The sequence below is a fragment of the Agelaius phoeniceus genome, chromosome 7 (assembly GCF_051311805.1).
Source record: "Agelaius phoeniceus isolate bAgePho1 chromosome 7, bAgePho1.hap1, whole genome shotgun sequence".
Classification (NCBI taxonomy): domain Eukaryota; kingdom Metazoa; phylum Chordata; class Aves; order Passeriformes; family Icteridae; genus Agelaius; species Agelaius phoeniceus.
The window spans coordinates 46,805,845-46,828,265 of record NC_135271.1 but is presented as its reverse complement, the minus strand read 5'-3'; the positions used below and the strand labels follow the sequence as shown (position 1 = coordinate 46,828,265).

Here is a 22,421-nt window from a genome sequence, read left to right as displayed (position 1 = left end):
ACAACTTAAATTCATGTATTAAAGATGCACATGCATGGTTTAATACAATTTACGCCTCACAATATCCTTTGCAACAGATTCTCATCGCATCATCTGTTCAGCATTTATTACTAATGCATTTTATAACATACTTTATAATACATTATTTGAAGAAGTAGCTGCATTTAGTGATCATTTTCATAAATAAGAATAAAGCATTTATAAGTGGCACCTTAATTTAAAGTGTTACCTTCACATTACTGGGTAGTCACTCACCATTTGTCTCACTTTGCAATTACTCTCGAAATGCACCTCTTAATAAAGGACATGCTGTGTCCTATTTCTTCACACACACTACATCTGATTAAGAGTTTATCAAGGCATTTTTCCTTCAGCTGCTTTCAAACCTTTGAAGTCGCCAGCTCAGTCTAAATTTGTCTTCTGTAAACACCAAACTTTTTTATATTGAAATAATAGTTACCAGGAGACTGAGGATATTGGATTGCCTACCAGGTTGGCCATTGCCGGCTGCTTGGACTCTTTGTAGAATTCCATTTTCCGAGAAGTAAGAACAATCCAGGAGGTGGACCAATTTTTCCTTACAAAGAATATTAAAAAAAAAACACAAACAAAAAAACAAGGAAAAAGAAAAAAAAGAAATCTGTGAGGCATTCAAGTAGGAGGTAAAATATATTTAATTTCTAGACATGGATTTTAATTATTGAAACATAATACATATTAATATATACATGTCAGAAACAAAAATGGTCTAAAGTCAACATTGTCAACAAACTTCCATCAACATTGATGGAGTTGCACCACCCTAATTATACCCAAAATGTAACCTATCAAAGCTTGAAGGGCTTCTTTCTCCTCATTCACATTTTGAAGCCCATTTGTGTTTCTTTTTTGCCATGGTGTCAAATGAAAACAGTGGGATTATTCACACATGCTCAAAGTTCACAAGAAGAGGACTCCGAAATAGCTGGTGCCCTTCTGGTACCTAATACTTAAAATAAAACTGAGAAGGAAAAATGTTGATCTGACTACACAGAGCTCAGTAACAGGTCTATTTTGAAAGGTCCCAAATGCTGTCTCCTTTCCCTAAATTAAAAGTTTACACGAGTGCAAGGAAGATAAAAAAATATCTGAGCAAGGTTTGAGTAACCATTTAATATCAGGAGTTCATGGTACAGACTTAGAGAACTGACAAACTGCTGGGGCTAGGAAGAATTAAAAATACACATGGACATGTGAAAGAATGACCCTTGAGACAGAAAATCATGATATTCAACTCAGAGGAAAATGCTATTATATATGTTACCTATAACAGCTTTCAAACCACTACATAATCATAAATCTGATCTGATAAAAAGCTATTTTTAGATCAACAGTTCAAGTTTAACTTTTGAATTTAGGGGTCAGTACAACTGATGTTACAGGAAAGCTCATAAACCCACTATTGATCTGCCTCATGGTGAATATGAGTTGTCTATTGGTAAGCTCCACTTCAGACCTTCATTATTTTTCTCTATTTTTTCTTTCAATTTTAAAGAGGTCTTGTAAGTGCACAAAGGTGTAAGTGGTCAAGCGTGCTATGTGCAGATTTAAACAAACTTTGTTATGAGTTGGATAGGCTGGATGAATATGGATTACCAAGGAACTCAATGGTAATATATCTTGGACTACATCTTAAATCCAGTACCAATTTATACCAAATGACCCCATTTATGGATAGAATGGGGCATCCACAGCTTCTCTGGGCAACCTATGCCAGAGCCTCACCTCCCTCACAGGCAAGAAGTTCTTCCTAATATCCCATCCCACCCCACTCTCTGTCAGTTTGAAGCCATTCCCTCTTTTCCTGTCATTCCAGGCCCTTGTCCAAAGTCCCTCTCCAGCTCTCTTGGATCCCTTTTAGGTTCTGTCACACTCCCATGTTATACCTTAATTTCTTGCCACCATCTGCTATTTTTGCTTTCAGAAGATATCCTTCCTTCGTCACTACCTGCAAGAAAGGAAAAAAAAGGAGGTCATAACCATATTATTTACTGAGCTGAATAAAACCACTTAATATGTGCATAGGAGTCTGCATCCAGATTCTCTAGTGTGGGGGATCTTACCACTAATTCTCAGTTTAATCACCTCTTTTTTCTGATATGTTCCATTCTTTTGAATATTTGCAGACAATATTAAAACAACTCTTAAAGTCAACTACTACACAAAATTAACTGCGATAAAAACCCAATAAAGTTTTATTTTACTTTATTTTTTTCTATTTATTTAGAATAATTTTATGTAAGTGTGAACAAAGTTTCTAGCTATGAGTAAAAGAGAATTTTAAATGCATTGCAGGCAAATGACATTAAAATATCATTTTATATACTGTGTTTCTTTACAGCACACTGAGGATTCTATATGGGAATGCAACCCTTGATTTTTGGGTTCCAACACTGCTTGAGTTTTGGTGTATTAGAAGCAAGACTTAGGCCTGGTCTTTTGTTGTTGGTTTTTTTTTTTTTCATTTCAATTTGTGCTCCTACACCTCTCTGAACACCTTCCTTAAGCCAGACCCCCTTGCAGACCCTTGGCTCTCTGATCAGCTGAAATATCTCATTTTAGAGCTGGGATAGGGGTTATTCTTGTCTATATAAATTTATACTAAAAAGCTAAAAACAAACAAAGCAAGATGACCGTTTTTCAGCCAAACCCGATGACCTTCCATCTCATCAGGTCTCATCAACTAAAGATGTCTCAACTGTGTCAGTAATGGGAAAAAGAAACAAAATTGTGATTAAGACTGAGTCTGGTTTTGCTTTCAAACACTACTGAGCCAGTGCCCGACTTGGATATTAGAAACTCCACATGGTCTTTGTAGTAAATTGCATCACAAGGCAATTTCATAACAATTTCAATAGAATTTTGCTGTCTGCAAAGCCATTAAATAGCAATAAAACATGCTTTAAGAGGCAATATAAGGATTTTTAAATCAAACATGTCTGTTATTTTGATTGTACAAAACAGCATTATTTTAACAGTGTAGTATGTTTCACAATTTCCCCAGATTTTGGCTGTGGTTGATATACAACATGTAATGACACATATACTGTGTAGATACCAGTTTGTACCTATGGAAAGGCCTGTAGGCCCTTGGACAGTGATTTAAATGACATTCTCAAGTGGGTGCAGGAGGATCAGTGTGAGCTTCATCTGTAATTTGTACTTATCTCATGTAAATTCCTGTCATGCATATCATTACCACAGAAAACCCAGAGAGAAAGTGTGCAGGGATTATTGTGCAGAGTTATGCCACTATTTATCTAGTGATGGATGGGTGAACCAGGAGAGCTAAAATAAGGTTTAATCCCCATCTCCACCTACTTCATATATTTCCCCCCCCCCCCCTTACTTTACATTTTTGATATTTTTCTTCCCCTTCTAATGCTTCTCTTTTGTGGTATAAAACTTCTGGTCATTGGCCAGGGCCAGAGATGCCAAACATCATATGAGAAAAGTTATTCTTTTTAATATTTCTATCCATCTGGAAACAGAAACTGGGAGGAGCATTGGCCAGCCATTCAAGCTGTTGACTGCTCCTCTGAATCAGACCCAAAATCTCATGTTTTCAAAGTTTACCAACCACTTTCCCAAACTGCTATCTTAACCAATCCAGGACTAAAGGAAAATATTATTTTTCAACATCAGATCTGAATCACCTTTGTTGTCAATCTTGGGAAGTTAAGAACTGGATGCTTCCAGATGAAAATGCTTCTGCTCAGTCATATTTTCCTTATAATTGTCTTCAACCAGGATATCAAATCCACTAACAAATATAGAGTGTATAAAATATCCTGACTTAAATTACATAGCTCAAATCCACCATTTGCTATAAATTAAATGGCTCAGAACTGAACAGTAAAAAGCTACAAGAGCAGCAGTTAATATGAGCCCTCTCAGTGCTAAGAAAACTCCTTTCACACACATTGCTTTAATTGAGTTAGTACAGGTGCTGTACTTAAAATCAGCATGGCCTCCTCTAATTGATAAGGTGCACAGTTTTCTCTGTAATTAATATAAAGGGCATGCATGGAATTATGAAAAAAACTACTCAAAAGTCAAAGAAAAATATATCTAGGATGACCCCAATATTTTTATTATTTTTATTTGGGGTGCTGCATTCCCCTTGTTTAACATCTGTTAATATCCCCTTTTCTAAGCTACTTTTTTTTCAAGAAAACACTTCTAGGACAGCTCAGGATCAACTTGCAATACCTCTGCAAATGGATGATATTGGACTGAAAAGAATTCCAAATATATCCTAATGATACATTCTGCTTCTGTCTCAATAAATATCATCATCTTTTGTTGAGCTGCTGCCCTTCCTGCACCTTTTCAACATGTGAAGGTTGATAAAATGACCCAAAATGCCCTGAAGAATTAGCACAGAAATAGGAAAATGGAATAATTTTGTGGAGTTTGTGTTGATTTGTTTTTAAATTGTCTTTAGAAGAATAGTACAGATGAGAGTACATATTGTAAATATTTGAGTTTCTAAATAAGAAATAAAAAGACTCTCATTGTCATGGGTTAATATTGTTAGAAACTATAAGGAAACATAATTATCACTGTATCACATACAGGTTTTATAATTTTCTTGAGTAGAATTCAAACCTTCTGAACGTACCTAATCCTGAAACGTTTGTGTAAGTAACAGTACTGCTGATACCAAACTTTCTTTAATTAATCTGTATTTGCATATTCATTTTATTTTAGCAGAAAAGCATCTGTTTCTCATTCCCCCTAGATTCTTCTAATGTCAAGAATTTATTGTTTTTAATTTCACTATAATATTTCTTATACAAATGAATAATAATATTAAAAACACCTTAATAAGGTCAAAGAGAGGACAAAGCCTTCATCACATTCCTTTATGTCAAATATTAGCACAGATGAAACCCCAGTCAGGTTCAACAGAACCAACAGCAAAGTCAAGCCATGTAAATGACTTGGCACCTGCTAACATCATTCTTTTTATTGATCAACCAAAGTCCCTCACGTTCCTTTACATCTTGAGGCATCCAAATCCTCACTTGCTTTAGTAAAGCAAGTGCAAAATTTACATTATCAATAAATAACCAGAGTGATTTATCAGCTCTACAGAGCAATTCCTTACCGGGGGTTCCTGGGTACTGATGATGTCTGCAATTGTCAAGTTGTGTTGGGAAAGATTTCTTCTGTGACGGTTTATCTGAAAAAGAAGAAGAAATATTTACATTCAGACAGGATTTGATCCCATGCAGGTAAAGGTGGACCAACACATTTAATTACAGGGCACACACAGCGTGCATTGGGTGGAGGACTGGGGTTTCTTTCAGGTGTTCCTCTGAGCCCTGGGTACTTAAAATGTGCAGCTGATATACTATGGTATAAAACTCTGGTATAAATGTGTTTCTTGGTGATGTCACATGGGCAAATTTACCTCAAAATTAATCAGCTGATAATAACCTAAATTATGGGTTTTTTTCTCATCAGGAACCTCAAAAATTGTTTAACTGCTTAGGTGCTCTTAAACCCATTTTAGAGAAATAGGAAAGCTGCTGATTGTAACTTCAAGGCCACAAAAAGCAAGTTAATGAAGAAACCAGAAAACAATTGGGCAAAAGTGCACAAAAATCCAGCAAGTTTAAACTGCTTTAAAGGCTGTTTCTAAAGTCTCCACGATCGAAAGGTTACAGCAATTCTGTAACTCTGACTCTACAATTGCTCCCAAATACTGAGTCCTTGATTTCCTCCAAGTCTCTCTTTTCTTTGAGGAACACAATGTAATCAACTGTGACTTAATTCTGAAAAATTATTGCTTTATACCAGAAACTATTAAAACAAAATAAAAGTTACTTCATAAATCAAACATTTGGCAGAGCTCAACAGCATTTTATTTCCTTGAAAATCTGCAACAAAGAACAGATCCCTCAAAAGTGTGTGCAAGTATATGTGTGTGTGTATATATATATATACACATAAAACTTTTACTGTTTAAATTCAGTATCAATCAAAAAATATATAATTATGAGCTGAGGTTCTGTAAAATTTAGTGATTATTTCCTCTTTTAGCTCAAGTCACAAAGCAAACAACAAAATATAGTCTCAACTAGTTTCCACTGTATTCATCATAATGCATTCTCTTTTCCCCTATTAAAAGAGAGTTAACCAAAAGTCATAATGTATTCTGTTTATATTCAAGTGTCTGAATATAGAAAATGTTCTTAATTAATCCAGAGGGCCACGCTCAAAAAACAGTTAAACATATTATGATCCCATATTTTTTCTCCACACATTGCTTTCATGTTTATTTGTAAGCACTAAGGTTTTTAAGCCTTGAAATCTATATCCTAGATATTGCTCTACTCTCCTAGTCAGAGCTAATGAGCTTAATGAATTACCAGTTCTAAATTTAATACAAACATTTCAAAGAAAGAGATAAAACATCCTTCACAATTCAAAAGTTTCTCTGACCTATTTATGAAGAATATCACTTAACAATTTCATTAAGGGTGAGTAACAGCTGGTGACATGGCTGTGTCCTAAAGTGTTTTTCTCTCTTAATATTCTGCATCTTAAGCAATCGAGCTTTCATAAGAAATACTTTAGTTAGTGGCAGTCCCTCCTTTGGGGAGAAAAAAAATGTCAGACCACATTTTCTGTATTTTGCAATCTTGTTTTCAGGAGTGTCATGTTCCTGTTTTATTAGCATGTAGGGTAAACAAGAATGATTTGCTGATGCTATTGAGAGAACTTCTAAGATTACAGTCCTTCCATTTAGATTTTGGATGGAGCTTAATATTAATGCAGGCAGAGGCATGTATATAAATTCAAAATAAATTAATTCCATTTATCTTTTTCTTTATCTTTACTGTTAGACAACTCTGAAGGTTCTATAGTGCCTGAGACATATAGCTAAACTGTTCAGGTCTAGATCACAGGAACTCTCTCTTACCCAGATCCCCCCACATCCTAATTATTCCTTAACATACAAGAGAACGCATTGCCCGGCGATGGCTTCTCAAATATATTCTTCACTCATCCAAATTAAATAACAAGGCACACCACCACTCCACAGTGCCTGCTTTAGCATTCAGCTGCTCTCTCCAGGAGCCCCACGTGGCTGTTGGGGGCCCTGTGTGCAATTTTGTGAAGTGTGGAGCGCCGAGCTGAGCTCTCGGCCGCTCTCTGGCTCAGCGATCAGAGCATTTGCAAAAGAAATGCTCACGTTTGATACTTGCTGAAAAAGGATTTATCCAGAGCCCTAAATCCATCCACAACAGAAGGAGGAAATGAGTAAAAATTGCTATTTTTGTAGGCCTAGTAAATTATCGGGGTGGTGTAATTAAAGGACACTATTCAAGATTTCCAGGAAATATTAAGCAATTAAGGAAAATAAAATTCCAGGTGTGGATGGAATACTATGTCCTTTAAGAAACCTCTTTATGTATGCAAAGAAGAAACGTTAGGGAAAACCGCATGAAGGCAAGGAAAAGAGTAAACCTCTTACATAATTATTTAATTGATACATTTGCTAAAAAGGTGTTTCTTTTTGGTAGCCCACTAATGGGCAATCTCATGCAAAGGAAGTCCTGAAGCTCCAAAGTCTGAACCTAGCTGCAATTATACAACCAAAATCCACAATTATGTAAGCCAAGATCCAGCTCTTCTGGAAAAAGACTCCAAATATTTTGCTCACAAGTGGAATTAATGGAAACTTCAATAAAGTTCTTACTGTCTTCTACCAGCCTTTTGGTTTAGAAATAGAACTTCAAAGAAAATTAATCAAAACAACTTGAATAAAAGAAGCAGTATCATCACAGGAAATATATTCTTTTAGACTGATTTGATAAAATTCCAGCTGGGCTGATAGAAATTTGGTCTTAAATATATTTTACAAATACCAGTGAATGGGTCAGTTACATCACTTCCCTTAAGATAAATCCAGTCAAAAGCTAAAATGTTCTCAGCACAACCTGGGTGACAGCAGTCAAGATGGCCATGTTTCAATATACTCACAATTTTCAATGAAGTACCAAAATATTCAAAGGGAGGTGTAGGCTCTGTTATTTTCATTCTTTCATTCAGCTTTTAATAGATATACCATAAAGGAGAGAGGTTTAGGTTTTTTTTCCCTCCATAGCTCCACTTGATTACTCTAATAAACTCGCGAAAAAACCTAAATTATATCTGTCACAAGTCCTCTACCTCACCTCCCAGGGTACAATGAAAGGCAGAGATTTACAGGAGAAGTTCGTGAGATCCCTTTTTGGGAAAGGCAGCTTATCAGCAGTTTTCTGATTTGATGAACATTCTTCAGTCAGCAACAATGTCACCTGCAGCACTAAAAATCCACTCTGCGAGCGCTTCCAAGTCTGTGGGCAAGTCTGGTTTTGTTAAATTCAGCCTGAGCTGCCCCCCCTTCCCTTAGCTAAAGGGGATCCATCTCCTACCAGAGTTATTTCAGCATCTAAGCACTAATCCGTCATCATCCTTCCCACAAAGGCAAAGCCTCCTCTCCATGTGCCTGGTACCCCGGTGTGAAGGGACAACCATCTGACAGCTGCTGTTTGAACAGGGAGGTAAAACACAGGAACCTGATGTTTCATTTAATTTCTCTCTGTGTTCCGGTTTGTTTTTGTTCTTTAAATTCTCCCTCTTTTTCTGGGGATTCATCATGGCTAAGTCAGCACTACTCTCTTCACACAGTGTGGCATTGATTTAAAAAGAATCTTGGAGGATCCATTTGTTTTTTATTTCCCATTACAGGCATATTTCTAACCTAATTCATCTCGTCTACGAGAAGCAGCAGACTTCTTTTTGATTTCAACCAAACCTAACAAAACCAACCGGCATTACTCAAAATGCTGCTCCAGTGCAAAGCACAGACAATTAATTATTTCCTGAAATGTCATTCTGAATTCACTTGTATCCCTAAGTAATTAAGATAATTGTATGACCTTTCTCGGTGGCTTTCAAGATTGTCAAGTAAGTTATTCACCACAGATTATTTATCCACAAACACCACCTACAAGTAGCCTGGGAAAACCATGGTTTTCTCAAACAAGCAGCACCTGGTCCAACAGAGCTTTGCTTTGGATGGGAAACCCTTAGCTGGCATCTACCTGCTGTTTTCTCCATCATTCACAGTATTGCTCTGCCAAGGAGATGGTTCTCATGGAGGGTTTGATAGATTTCTACCAAAACCCTTTCAGTGCTGTTCATGGTTTGACCTTTCTTTTCAGGGCTCTAGCTGTTGTTTTGTTTCATCCTGCCGACACTGCAACCATGTATGTGGAGATTCCTTTATAAGTAACCAAAAAAAGAGAGAAATCCCCTACTGTTGAGCCCTACTGCTGCCTGATGCTCTGCTCTGGACCCCATCCAGCAAAGCACTCTGCAGTGGCTTTAAGTGTTTTTCTGGATCAGGGCCAGAACACTCCATTCTTTACAGAATCGAACTTACTGGTGGCAGCTTGAAAGTTTTGCAATAAAAGTACAAACTGGTCACATAAACTTTTGTGGAAACCATTCCCTCAACAGAGAAGGAGGGGTGACACCTGATTTAGTGATGTCTGTGGTCGTTTCATTCCCAGTCACCCCCAAACCGCAGTGACAGCTCATAATCGCTTAGATAAAGAAACTCAACAAAAATGTATTGTAGCATTTCTTAATGGCCACATCCCTTGAAAGACACCTATGGAATGGCAATGGCAAGGAGAATCCTGCAACATTTCACTCACTGCCATGCTCAAAGTGACTTGTTTTCAAGATCCAATCTCAAGCAGTATGGCAAGTCCATCGTTATCTACAGAAATAATTTGGAAACAGCTGAGCTATGATATGATTTCATGTCAGCTGTGAAAGGCACTGAGGAAATCCCACAGGCCTCCCCACTCAGAGATGCCCCTTTGTCATTTTCAAGGGCATTTCATGACACAAAAATTGGGAGAGCCTTCAAAGGGACAGAGGGCAGGGTTAGATTATAGGTCAGGAAAAAAATCCTTCCCTCACCCAAGAGAGGTGAGGTCCTGGCACAGGGTGCCCAGAGAGGCTGTGGCTGCCCCATCTGGAAGCACCCAAGGCCAGGCTGGATGGGGCTTGGAGCAACCTGGGATAGTGGAAGGTGTCCCAGCCCACGGCAAGGGGTGGCACTAGATGGCATATAAGCCACACATTATTCTATGACTCTATTCATTTCAGTTCAGCAAATAAGGAATTTTTGTCCATTATCAAGAAGTAGAGGATGTCAAGAAACAGCACAAACTCTGCCATTCCTGCCCCACACTGCTGCAGATGCTCCCAGTGCAGTTGAGCTGTGCCTTCTCTCAGCAGAAGGCCCCTTCCAGCCCTGGGGAAAGCTCCATGTCCCAGTGGGCTCCCTGCCCACAGCCACTGGCACTCCTGCCTTGCTCTGGAGCCCTCCTAACACCATCCTCCTGAGGATCACATTAGAACCACATGGTTTATGTTTTCTTTTCCCCCTTCCTTGTCTCAAAGAGGTTTCTTCAAGAAAAAAGGTAACAAGACTAAAGGCAGTATAATATGACATTAGCTCTCACTGCCTTTTTTCCAAGGCTTGCAGGAGAGAGAGACACAAAATGCAGTTTCCTGCCCCCACCAGCCCAGATTTGCTCCTCACCCTCCAACCCCAGGCTCCTGAAAACTCGTTACGGCGCAGGTGACTGCGCGCCTTGCTCAGGAATAGGAACTTGCATGGATGGAGCTCTTGTGTGCTGGCTACAGACCAGATAATCTCTCCATGCATCATTTAATAAGAAAACCACTTCCCAGTCCTCACAGGCCTACGTTACATATGACATACTCTCAGCAGAATCTGCAGCCTGGAATCAGCAGGGGGAAGAAGAAAAGCAGCAAGCAGGACCGTGCTGCCTTCGCCCTGCGCGCCTCCCTTTGAGCACACTGCCCTCTACACTCAGCTCACTTCTCCAGAGCCTCTGAAAATAATGATAATGGTTTTGCTTCCCTTGACCTCTTGCTCCCTTATAAATCAGAATCCTATAGACCTTTCCCACAGTGCAGGGGTCCTCCTTTGTATCCGAGCCTGTGAAGGTGGGTATTTTTTATCAAGGCAATATAACCACGTGGGCGTGCTGCTCCCTGGATCAGGACTTGCTGTAGATGAGCACCACGGTGCCTCTGCTGGGGGAGTATCTCCATTTATCTTCATTCATGAAAGAAGAGCAAAATAATTACTCAGATCCTAGCTTAAATTTCAGCCCAGTGTTAAGATGAGCTCATTCTCTGTGATCAGAGAATCAGTAATCACGAGTTTGATTACAAAGCAGAGCCTGTTTGAAACTATGTTGCCTTCTTTCCCCAAATTATTGGAGGGGTGTTCTAAATTTGGGGTGTCCAGTTTGGGCTAATATTTTGAGTCCAAGAATTAGCCTTCCCTGCTACTTTTCTGCATTAATGGCGTGCTGTTTCCCAGGAGCAGATTTTTCCCTAGAGTGGTAGCCCTTTTGTTCCTCTCTAGTCACTCAAATGGCCTTTGAAATTTGTCCAATTGATCCTTGCTTTGAGGGAGTCCCAGCTGATGTAGTTGGCTTCATTTTTAGCATTTTCAGGAGTAGGAGAAGTGCCAAAAGCCTATGTAGAAGAAGAGACAGCTACAAAAGGTTCTTACCACCCATATGTGTTCAAGAAATCCTAGGGCTGCTCTAAATTTGACTGTGGGTCACTCAGATTCGTGTACCTGGGGATCCAACCATCACAAAGGAACCAACAGCTGTGCTGCCTCTAATCCGCAGGATTTCCAGCTGGAAATCAAACTGGAACCCAGTCTCTAAGCTTCAATATGCTTTAATTGCATTAAATAAAATCCTCATCGATTCCAGCAGAGAACATTAAAAGTGGGACTTCTGATATATTTCTGTTTGCCTTTTCTGTTACAGCCTGTAATATGCAAGAAAATGCAGCAAGATACACACTGTGACAGCATTCATCCAGCCATACATAAAAAGGTATATTATGAAATCTAATGTATCGATAAGTTTCCTATTCTGGTTTTTCTATTCATCACACAGTCATTACTTTTGGTTCACTCTGATATTTTAATATATTTATCTAAATTATTGCAGGTGATTTGGTAAAATTACAGATGAGCAGTGCAGCAATGGTAGAGAAAATATGGAGTAAAACCAGCAGGAATAAAAATGCAATAACTATCAGAGCTTCACTGTTCTTTGCCTCTGACATCTATGTCTGCAAAACTGCTCTTTGATGTTATGGCTCTAAAAGGTAAAAATCAAAGTTAATACAGACATAGAGTAATGATAGATTATCTTTTCATGTCCCCTCTGGATCTTAGAAAAATAAAGACAATAAATGTGAGAACTCAGCTGTGACAGCAAACTGTGTCAGCAACTATGACCTGAAATTGCACCCCAGAACTGTAGTCTGAGGGTAAAAGGAAAGCAAAAAAAATATCATTAAAACTTACTAAGTAGATGTGCAAAAGCATCTACAAGAATTGCCTTTACAAAATCACATCCAGCACATACACTACAATCAAAATGCTCTCAAAAGCTCTCTCCTGAAAGGACTGTCTTACAGAAAAGCATAATTAACATTGATGTCACACTCCTGCAAGTCATCCATTGCTGTTTGCCATATAAACACCCTTGTAGAAAATAATATTAATATTCCTAGACAAATGCTCAGTCCTCTCTAGTGGACCCCACATTAGCACATTGCTTTATCCTGCCTACCTAATTCCTTCTTTCGGATTTAAACAAGCCAAAAACTCACCTTATGCTACTGCAGAAGCAATTTTTATTTTTGAAGGTTAATCCAACTCAGCAGGATTTAGGGATGGCACTTTTGCTTGGTCGTAGGCATGTTGGCTCAGGCCAGACAGCTGTTTGGACATTCTCCACTGGGAATCTTGCCCTCAACACCCACAGTTGATGCACATACATGGTCTACTGGCTGCCTACTTCCATGCCCATCTGTTCAGATGGCATGGTGCCCACTCACAAGTTCGCTGGATCCTTGCCCTTAGTGTGTAGATGCCAGGCAATGATGGGCTTAGATGGGCAGCCTGCAAAATACTGAAAGTGATCATTTTTTTCCTCTAGGAAGTCCTTCCTCTGCAATAGCACTGAAGCATGGGCACCACATGCTACCCTACACTTAATAACACCTGTGGACATATATGTGCCAGAAATGGAAAGGGAGGGCGGGGGAACGTGCTTGGGGGGGGAAATATAAAGTGGAATGATTAAAAAAAAATTCAAGGATTCCTGTGTAAGAATATACTCTCCATTGCCCATGGCAGTGGAGGGACACCCAGAGTAACTGGGAACAAGGAGGCTCAAGCATCAGGGCAGCACAGCCATGGCCACGCTGGCCAGAGCACAGCCTGGCTTGCCCTGATTCCCACTTCTGATACCCAACTTCCCTTACAGCTACCTTGGGTACTGCACACCACTCACTACACACCCAAAGTGTATAAAAATCAAAACCAAATCACACCAAAACCAGTGTGATCTGAACCCAGACCTGTCTAAACTCAACACACATTCCATGTACACCACACAGCACAAAATATTCCATGGGAAGCCATGGGACCAGTGAAGGTAGATAGGAAATAAGTCATTTTAACAAAGGTCCATTTTAACTTGTGTCATCACTGCCCTTTGAAACAATAACTGAGAAAACTGTACTTGGTAACAAGAGATTATTTCAGATCATTTAGTAGGTAAGGAAAGTTTTGGGGTTTTTTTCCCCCAAGTCCAAAAATCAACCTTATTAGCTATATTAGGACAAAGCAGCAATTTAAATTATCGTTTTCTTCCCTAGTTCAATTAACAGCAAATCAACATACAGCAATAATTTTATTGCTTGAAATAAGCTACTTTAAAAATTAATACTTTGTTAACTATTCCAAAAAGATACATTTTATTTACTTTTTCATTGAAATTATTTGAACTTTGTGCCTATAAATCCCAAGGTATTCTCACAGACCATCCATTCTTTAGTTGTTCTTCATACATTGTGTGGGAGTCTTTAGAAAAGTCAGAGAGACTCTGCTCCTTGATTAGATGAACTAAACCTTTAGAAGAAGGAGGGAGAGGGAAATCAAAGAGTGCTCAAGCAGAGTATTTCCAGTGCAGTCTTTCAGGAATCCTCCTTCCTACCAACACTATGGTGACCAAACTATCAGTCTTACAAACACGCATGAAAAAATCAAGAAGCTGAATTGCAAATACCCATGAATATAAACATTCCAACAAGTGTTTTTTTCTCTTTTTTCTTCCCCTTCCCCTCGCTGAGTGCACCCCAACAAAGCTCCAACAGTTTCGGGCGCGTGCAAGAAAGCTGGAAAGAGATAAATCTACAAGGCTGGATCTGCAGCCTGGCTCAGGGCTCTCGTGGAGTCAGCAGCGTGCTGTGCTTGGAGGCACATTTAAGCTGTGTCTAACTTAGTGTTTACTCTGGGGTGACTGGATTTGAGCTCGCTGTCCCTACCCCAGAGAATTGTTTGCTGTGCGGAGACATCAGTCTTGTCTTTGAGCATGCTCCGCTGAGTCGCTCATGTGTGGCTGCTTGATCTGTTTGGGTCTGGACATATTGTCAAATCCTTGTGTCCAAGTTCCACGGGAGCAGTGCCGAAAAAGTCCTGGCTCCAGAATGAGAATTAGATTTATACAGAACGCAAGCCAAAATAGTCGCTATGAACATCCAGTGTCAAAAATCAAAGAATCGGAATAAAAAGTGGTTTGCTCTGACTCTCGAGCTCAGTTCAACTTCTTTAATCTGAAGGGAAAAGAAAGTAGTAAGACCACCTCCTTTCTAGTTTTCAGGCTCTCGATTCCAGGCAAAGCAGAGGTGAAACGCTGCCTTTTACAATGGAAAGTCCTTTGTTTTGCTCAGTGCAGAAATTCTCACAAAGAACCTTTTTGTGTGGTTGAAAGGAGTATCTTCTAACACAGGTCACGGCTGACAACCCCATAGCTAAATCTTATTAAAAACTGTTCAGAGACCAAAATTAGAGACTGTAATACAGAACCACTTGGATACCTGTCAGATTGATAATATCTAGATGACCATCTAACTTGCCACCTGCTCTCCCTTCCCTTTGCACTAATAACCTGAATAAGCTTGTGAATACTTTTTCCCCAGTCCTGTTGGCTCATATTAGTCTTTCATAACATCAAGACCTGCAATCTCTTTGAAAAGTCAGTTTTTCTTATTAGCATTGTTCAGAGGAGCAAATTACAGATTGCAGCACAAGAAAGAATGAAGCAAAGTTTTCAAATAGATTTTCCCAGGTGCCATTATAAACATTAACACAAAAGAAAGAGTAATCAAGATAATAACTGATCTACTTCAAGTAGCTTTTTAAGCAAATGACTAATTTTGCAAAGGTCAATTAGCAGGATGACTCCTTCCTATTAGATTTGACACCACAATATTCAGCTAGGAAAAGAATGAAAATATTTTAAAGCCTAACTTTTCTCCCCTCTTCCTTGGAGATTTCTCAGTTTTATATTTAATCACAATCTTGCAGCAAACCAGGTAGGACAGCAGTGATTGCTAGTGCTGCTACCCAGCTCAGGGATTCTCCACTTACAATTTGCCTTCATTTCACACAAAATTAATATCCTAGCATTTTTACCACAACCTGCTGACACAGTAAAACTATGATAATGTAAAGCTTAGGGCTTGGTTGGGGGTTTTTCAAATACCAAAGTTAGTTCTTCAAATTTGTATCAGACTTCAGAAAAAAAAAAAAAAAGTGCAATCTATTTGTGTCTTGGCAAAATTAGAACTACAATTGCAAAACTGTATTCTTCATGTTGCTTAAGTGCTATTTCATTATTTGACCTTCAGAGACATAGAAACATTTCAAAAAATCTACTCCCCAAGTTGGGCCATGTCCTGAAGAGAACACTGGGGACAGGGAATATTCCTGATCCAAGTTCCCTGAACCTCCTGGTATTACTCCTGTGCCATCACGCTGGCAGCAAACCACATACTGCTAACACAGCAGAAAAAGAAAGGAAGAAATGGAATTATCCTGTTTGAAACTTCTGAAGCGTCTAGACAGACTGAAAATTGCCCCCAGTTTGATTTTCCTAATTCTGTTCTTACAGGAAAAATTCACCTATTTTTCAAAATGTTAAAAAAAATACTCTCAGCAATACAAAGATCATCCACTGCCATCCAAGATGTGGGCAGTGTATAAAGGCAGCATTACCCCAGAGAAGTAATTTACCCTATTAAAAACCCCCAAATTACACATCTATATAATTCATTTAAAAACCCCAAACAACCATCCAGCAACTCAAGAAAACAAATGAACCAAACATTGTTAGAAGCTTTGATGGCACACAAAAACAGGACTTTAACTGCATATTTCAGTGCATATGTTGTACATACCACACTCTCAGCAAAGGCACAAATATACATCAAGTAATGTAGGGAAAAAGGTTTTGATTTATCACTTCTGTGCTTGGTTTCTTTCTCTTCCAGCCCCAGCTCAACAAAGGCTTTCAAACAGCACCTGCCACCAGATCGCTTTGCTTCTCCACCCCACGACATGGATGAGGAATCAAGATGGCACCACTTATGAAAATGTTTATATAAATATTTTATCCAAACTGTGCTGGACTTAGCATATGCTGGATATTTCTCTCTGATATCTCCCTGGAAGGGACACATTTCTTGGTTGAAGGCATGAAAACACAATGAATTTACCAATTCTCTTGGTAGTTTCCCACTAGTCTTTTGCAAAATGTGCTGTAATTCTCATTTTATTTTGGGGGGGTTCCAACTTCCTGACATTTCATCTTGTATACCCATTTCCCACTACATTAAAGAACTCCGGTGCCCAATGTTGTCCCATAATGTAGGAAAGAGAGAAATAATTTGCCTTTCAATTTCTTTCAATAATTTAAACACTCTGAGGTCTGTAGGTCCTTCATTGTCAAGAAAATTTTCCTAACCTCACTTATTTTTTTTTTGTTTTGCCTCTTCCTTGCATAATCTTAATTACTTTAGAATCACTATTCTGATTTTCTACTCATCAGTGCCACTGAGAGATATGAGCATTTGCCATCTCCCTGCTTCATTTTCCCTCACAATGGCCAGCTCAAACTTCTTGACCCCAAAACACCCACAAAAGCAATGTTTTACAGCAAAATCCCAGAATTCTGGGTGCAGCAGGGCCTGTTTCCCATATATACATACATTTGGATAAATTAAAATGCACTTTCAGCCATTAAGCCATCCAGATCACTCTCCACGAGTGCCTTTACCCAGACCTATTTGCCAGTCCATCAATCTTTGCTTTATTTTCAAATGTTATTAGAACTGTTCTATTTACTTCCATATCATGGATAAAAAGAGTGATTAGTGTCAAGCTTAATTCTAGTCCCTGGAGAACAACTCTAAAAATTCACCCAGTTGATGATGATTCCCCAGGGACTACTTTCCAAAACGTGTAAATTAATCAGTTCTTAATCCATTTAATGTGTGCTTCACTGATACAGCACATAACTAGTATTTAATCAGAATGTCACGTACTATTAAGTTGAGTGACTTAAAAACTTTCACTGCACAAGTATGGCTCCTTTTCCAACCAGACTTACATCAAAAAAATAATCCATTTGGTTGCATTTTTTAAATTTGTTATTTGTTCACTTATTATGATTGACATCAATGATATTCCTATTTTTTAATTGAACTCTGGAACACTTTTCCATTAATTGACCCAATACTCTTATGGGATAATTTGACTGTGAAATTTTCCAAGTCATGCCATTTTCCCTTTCTGAACACTGGCATAATGATTGCCCCTTTTTTAAAATTTCGTAATTTCCATGACAACTAAATATTTACAATTTAAATGAACAGGCATGGACCACCTCAGAAAAATCAGCAAGGTTGTAGTAAGACATTTATTTAGGTTTGCTAAATTTTGCCAGATATTGCTAATTTCTTCTGAAATTAGCGTTCAACAGACTTTCCATCATTAATAGGATAGAAAGTTCATCACCGCTTTCTCCTAATCAGGCCATGTGATTTCAGGAAAACACCAAACAAACCACAAACGCAAAACCCCACAAAATTTATTCATTTTTCTGTATCACTGTTATAAGCCTCATCATCTTAGCAGTGAGCCTGTAACAGCACAGACTTAAGCCCTTAAAAATAGAAATAAAACAAGTTCATTGAAATTATTCCTGTGCACAGAGTTCAGAAATTAAAGAATTTGGAAACCTTCAGGATGCAGGGAATGCCTCCCTTTTGTCCAGCACTGCAGGGCTTGCAGGATTCCCCTCAGGCTACAATACCTGGGGTGAAGTTGGTGGTAGGGAAGGTTTTATACACATTTTAACATTTTGCTGCTTTCTACTGTGTAAAGGACCTGTCTTTGCCTGTAACAAGTGCCATCACAAAAAACCAGTCAAATAGCCAATACAGCCCAGCTTGTCACTGCCTAGATTCATAGATTTATAAACTGCTGAATGCACAGTACACCTGATAGAACAAAACTATCTGGACTCTACTGCAAAATCAACTTCATTATTTAGCATGCGGAAGCTGCATTTTATACAACCACCTCTTTTTCTGTGAGGAAAGTTGCTAAATCAAAAATGGGATATTTTCTCTCACTTATACAGGTGCACATATAACCAGGAAGGCAGAGGCAGGCTGGTGCACTGTGACATGCTGATTTTTTAAACACCTTGCAGGTTTAAGCATGTGTGTGGTTACAGTAGAGCATAAGGGAAGATAAAGCCACCTAAATTATAATTCCTTCAGTCATTTATTACACATTGCCATAGAAACGAATTCGCAAACTATTTTCCATGTGGCTCTAAAAGTATCAAAATTCATCTTAAAATGTTCTACTATCAGCATACAAAGGGCCATTTGCTTCCCAGCTCAAATACCCAAAAATATTGTAAATGGAGTCTGACCTAAATAAATGCTACTCCAGATCTGAAGATCATCAGATCCATTACACAAAGCCATTCAGGCACAGACAGAGTGGTGGTTGCAAATGTTCAGATAAATTAGCATAAAGGCACACGTATCTCTAATAGGTTAATAAGTACAACCAGTGGGAAGTGAAAATGGTTGTTTGCCTATAGACTACTGTGAGAGTTCATCATTTACGGGGGGAACACACACAGAAACGCGTAACAGTGATTTTTCTTCCCCCCCGCCACAAAACACCATTATTTTAATAATTACTGAAAGATTAGGAGGTAGCCAAATGGTGTGGACGGAATTTTCTTGAAATGGTTTGGATCTGCTTTGCAAGTGATATTTTTGCGAGTCTAACACCCCCTGTTTTGTAGGTCACACGGATATCCACAGACTGCGGATACTGAAGGCGCTTGTCCTTCAGCCTTCTGCCTCACCACATGATTGAGCATCCATATACCTTACAACCATACACCCTGTCGAGTGTTATTCTCTTACATATCACAATTTACCTCGCTTCCTCCACTCAAACATGCAACCAAGCTGAGCAACAAGCTGCTTCAGCTGCCATGTCATTTCAGTTTTTACACATCTTCTCTTTTTTATGTGTGCTCTACATCTCCGTGATGTCTCATCTCCCCGTTCCACTGCCATAGGCTACGAGTCAGGAACAAAGCTCAGGCTCAATGTCAAACAGAGTGAAAATGGGAAAATATCATAGAAGAGAAAATTAATGGGCACAAACACAGCTCTGAAACTTCCATCCTTGTGGGCTTTGCAACGTCCCATCATTTCTTGGCAAAATATGAAGGAGAAGGGAGTAATGGTATTTCTACACAAAATGCCTCAAAAAGGTATTTAGCTAAGGAAAATACAAAGTGGAAGAGTTATGCTTGCACATTAAAAAGTAAATAATCTTTTAAATGTTCAATGAGGCCCTTTGATATGAAAAAAATAATTTATTTCCACTCTCCACCATTTTCCTGCTGTCCCTCTTTCCTTGCCTGACCACCGTGGTTTACAGAGGTTCATGTTTCCAAAAATGCCTCAGCAATAAAGAGTCCCAAGTCTGAAACACAGGAACAGACCCTGAGGCTGGAATCATGGCTCCTCTGCATGAACTGAGGTCTTTCATTTCAAACAGGGAAATTTCAAGGTGAAATACACAAAATCTCTCTTGTCAACAGGTTCGCTAGTTATGTCTTTAAAACAAAATTGGTGCCTTTCAACTTTTCTCATTGTTTTTTGTTTTGGTTTTTTTTCTGTAATAAAAAAATGTGGGTTTCAGGGAAATTATGATGTTTGCAACCCACATCATAAAAAAATCTAAATTAACCACACAACCCCCAAATCCCAGTACTTTAAAAATGGTTGATCCTGCCCACATGGACATGGCTGGCAAATTCCATTGTATGGAATCAAGGTCTTAGATTAGACATTTGGTGACTGTGAAATCTAATTCATGACCTAATACTTTTTAAAAAATAGAGATTGTATTTTTATGAAAAAAATTAGAAATCCCAGGGTACAATAATGAAAAGGAAAAATGGGATGCTTCAGTTTTATTCTTAAATTGTAGAATTATCTTGCTCTAGGAAATACAGTATTGTTTAGAAACCTGTATCTCTCATTCCCAAGTGAGCTATTTTTTAAAAAAAAAAGCACTTCTCTTTTTGTCAGTTGCCAAAATCAAACACAGGCATAAATGCTGGTATGTCAAATATTAACATTGGTATTTATTTAGATCCAGGTACTTGATTTATCAGCTAAATTATTTATTCAAGAGGTAACACTATACTTCATGTAACCCCATTTCATATTATGTGCAAACCTTACCTGAATATATTATGTGCAATCTTAATAAACCTTTTCACTTTTCAATATCAGTCCTTCATTTTTTTCACTGTTTGAAACATATAATTCATTTTTTGTACTAACATGCTATTGCTGAGCTTACTGCAAACTGTATACATACTTTTCAATATATTTCAGATGAGCAAACCAGAGTAAAAAAAAATAAAATATCTTTTTTTGGGTGGGGGGTGAATTCATTCATGATGCATTTTCAGTCTGTTTATTAAGTAATCATATCTGGGTACAAGTGTCAACACAATTTACGTTTTGAATAATGTGAAGCAGATAACCTCAATTAACAAGTAATTAGAGTCATTTTCCTATTAAGCAGTTTCCCTAATTGTTTTTGAAACCTGGAACTAAAATTGTAATAAATAATAAGCGGCCAAAACATGTCCCTGCATTAGTTTAATCCGGGCTCTTCCAGTGGAGCCTGGGAAAAGAAGCAGCAGAAATAAGGGCTGACTCCTCATGAGATACTGAGAGAAGGGGGAAATATTTTGTAGCTGTGGACTCTTCATAGTGTACTCTTCTGTTGCTTTTTTTGTTGTTTTTTTTTTTTATTGATATTATTTCCTTTCCCTTTCTTTTTTCACCCCCATGATTTCATATATGAACTTTTAACATATGAGATATTTGACTTAATCATTGCTGTGGATTGACTAGAGCTCATCAGGGAAAAGCCATCCCCCAGTGAACACAGAGGGTGTGATCTCAGCTGAACTACATTTTATAGTAATACAAATTAATTTGATCCCTTGCATTCTACCTTGTCAGCACACCATGCCTCTCTTTATGTAAAATAATAAATATCAACCTGTTTTTCAACACAAATAGAACAATTTGTGTGTTTGCTGCTGGTCTTAAAAAAAAAAAAAAGTCTTTCACTTGAATATCAGTCTTTAAATAGATACCTGTCATATCTGAAGTACAATAAATGAGCTTAGAGAACATGAGAATTTCACATATATTTCTCTGCTCACACTGCATGTTCTCATGGAAAACACCTAGGTTGCACTCTGTCTGTCACATCCAAAAACGGGGAGAAATAATTTTCTAGCTGAAAACAAGAAAAGACCCAGCAGCTGCTCCTCACCCAGAGCCAAAACAAACAAGTGAACTAAAAACTAACAGAATAGCTACAAAAACCTCAGGGAAAAAAAAAAAAAGGAAAAAAAAAAAGAAAGAAAAAGAGAAAAGAGCAAGTTCAATAATAGGGGGCTGCCCCATTCCTGGATATGTCCAAGACCAAGTTGGATGGAGCTCTGAGCAGCCTGGTTTGGTGGAAGGTGTCCCTGCCCATGGCAGGGGTTGGAACTGGATGAGCTTTATGGTCCCTCCCAACCCAAACCATTCCCTGGTTTTATGATTCCATTCTCTCCACCCACAAACTCCAGCCTAAGCCAGAGCCTCCTGACCTGTAGTAACATTTATCACGATTTCAGCTGCTAGGAGATACCATTTTCACCTGAAGGAGAGCAAAGTGATGGAATTCTTACAGACCATGAAGGAACCAAGCTACTCAAAAAGGCTCTTGGCACGTTTCTAACCAGACTTCATCCTCCACCCCACAAACACTTGGC

At 38.5% G+C, this 22,421-nt stretch overlaps 1 protein-coding gene across 1 annotated transcript in view; it reads right to left on the bottom strand.

Annotated features, from left to right (window-relative positions):
- Positions 1-22,421, bottom strand: part of ARHGAP15 (Rho GTPase activating protein 15) — a 320,887-nt gene that overhangs the window by 268,889 nt on the left and 29,577 nt on the right. Inside the window, exons 3-5 of the mRNA XM_054636450.2 lie at positions 5,153-5,227; positions 1,926-1,987; positions 490-577 (exon numbers count right to left, since the gene is read on the bottom strand). Coding sequence (XP_054492425.1) covers positions 490-577; positions 1,926-1,987; positions 5,153-5,227 — 225 coding nt within the window. The remainder of the gene's footprint in view (positions 1-489; positions 578-1,925; positions 1,988-5,152; positions 5,228-22,421) is intronic.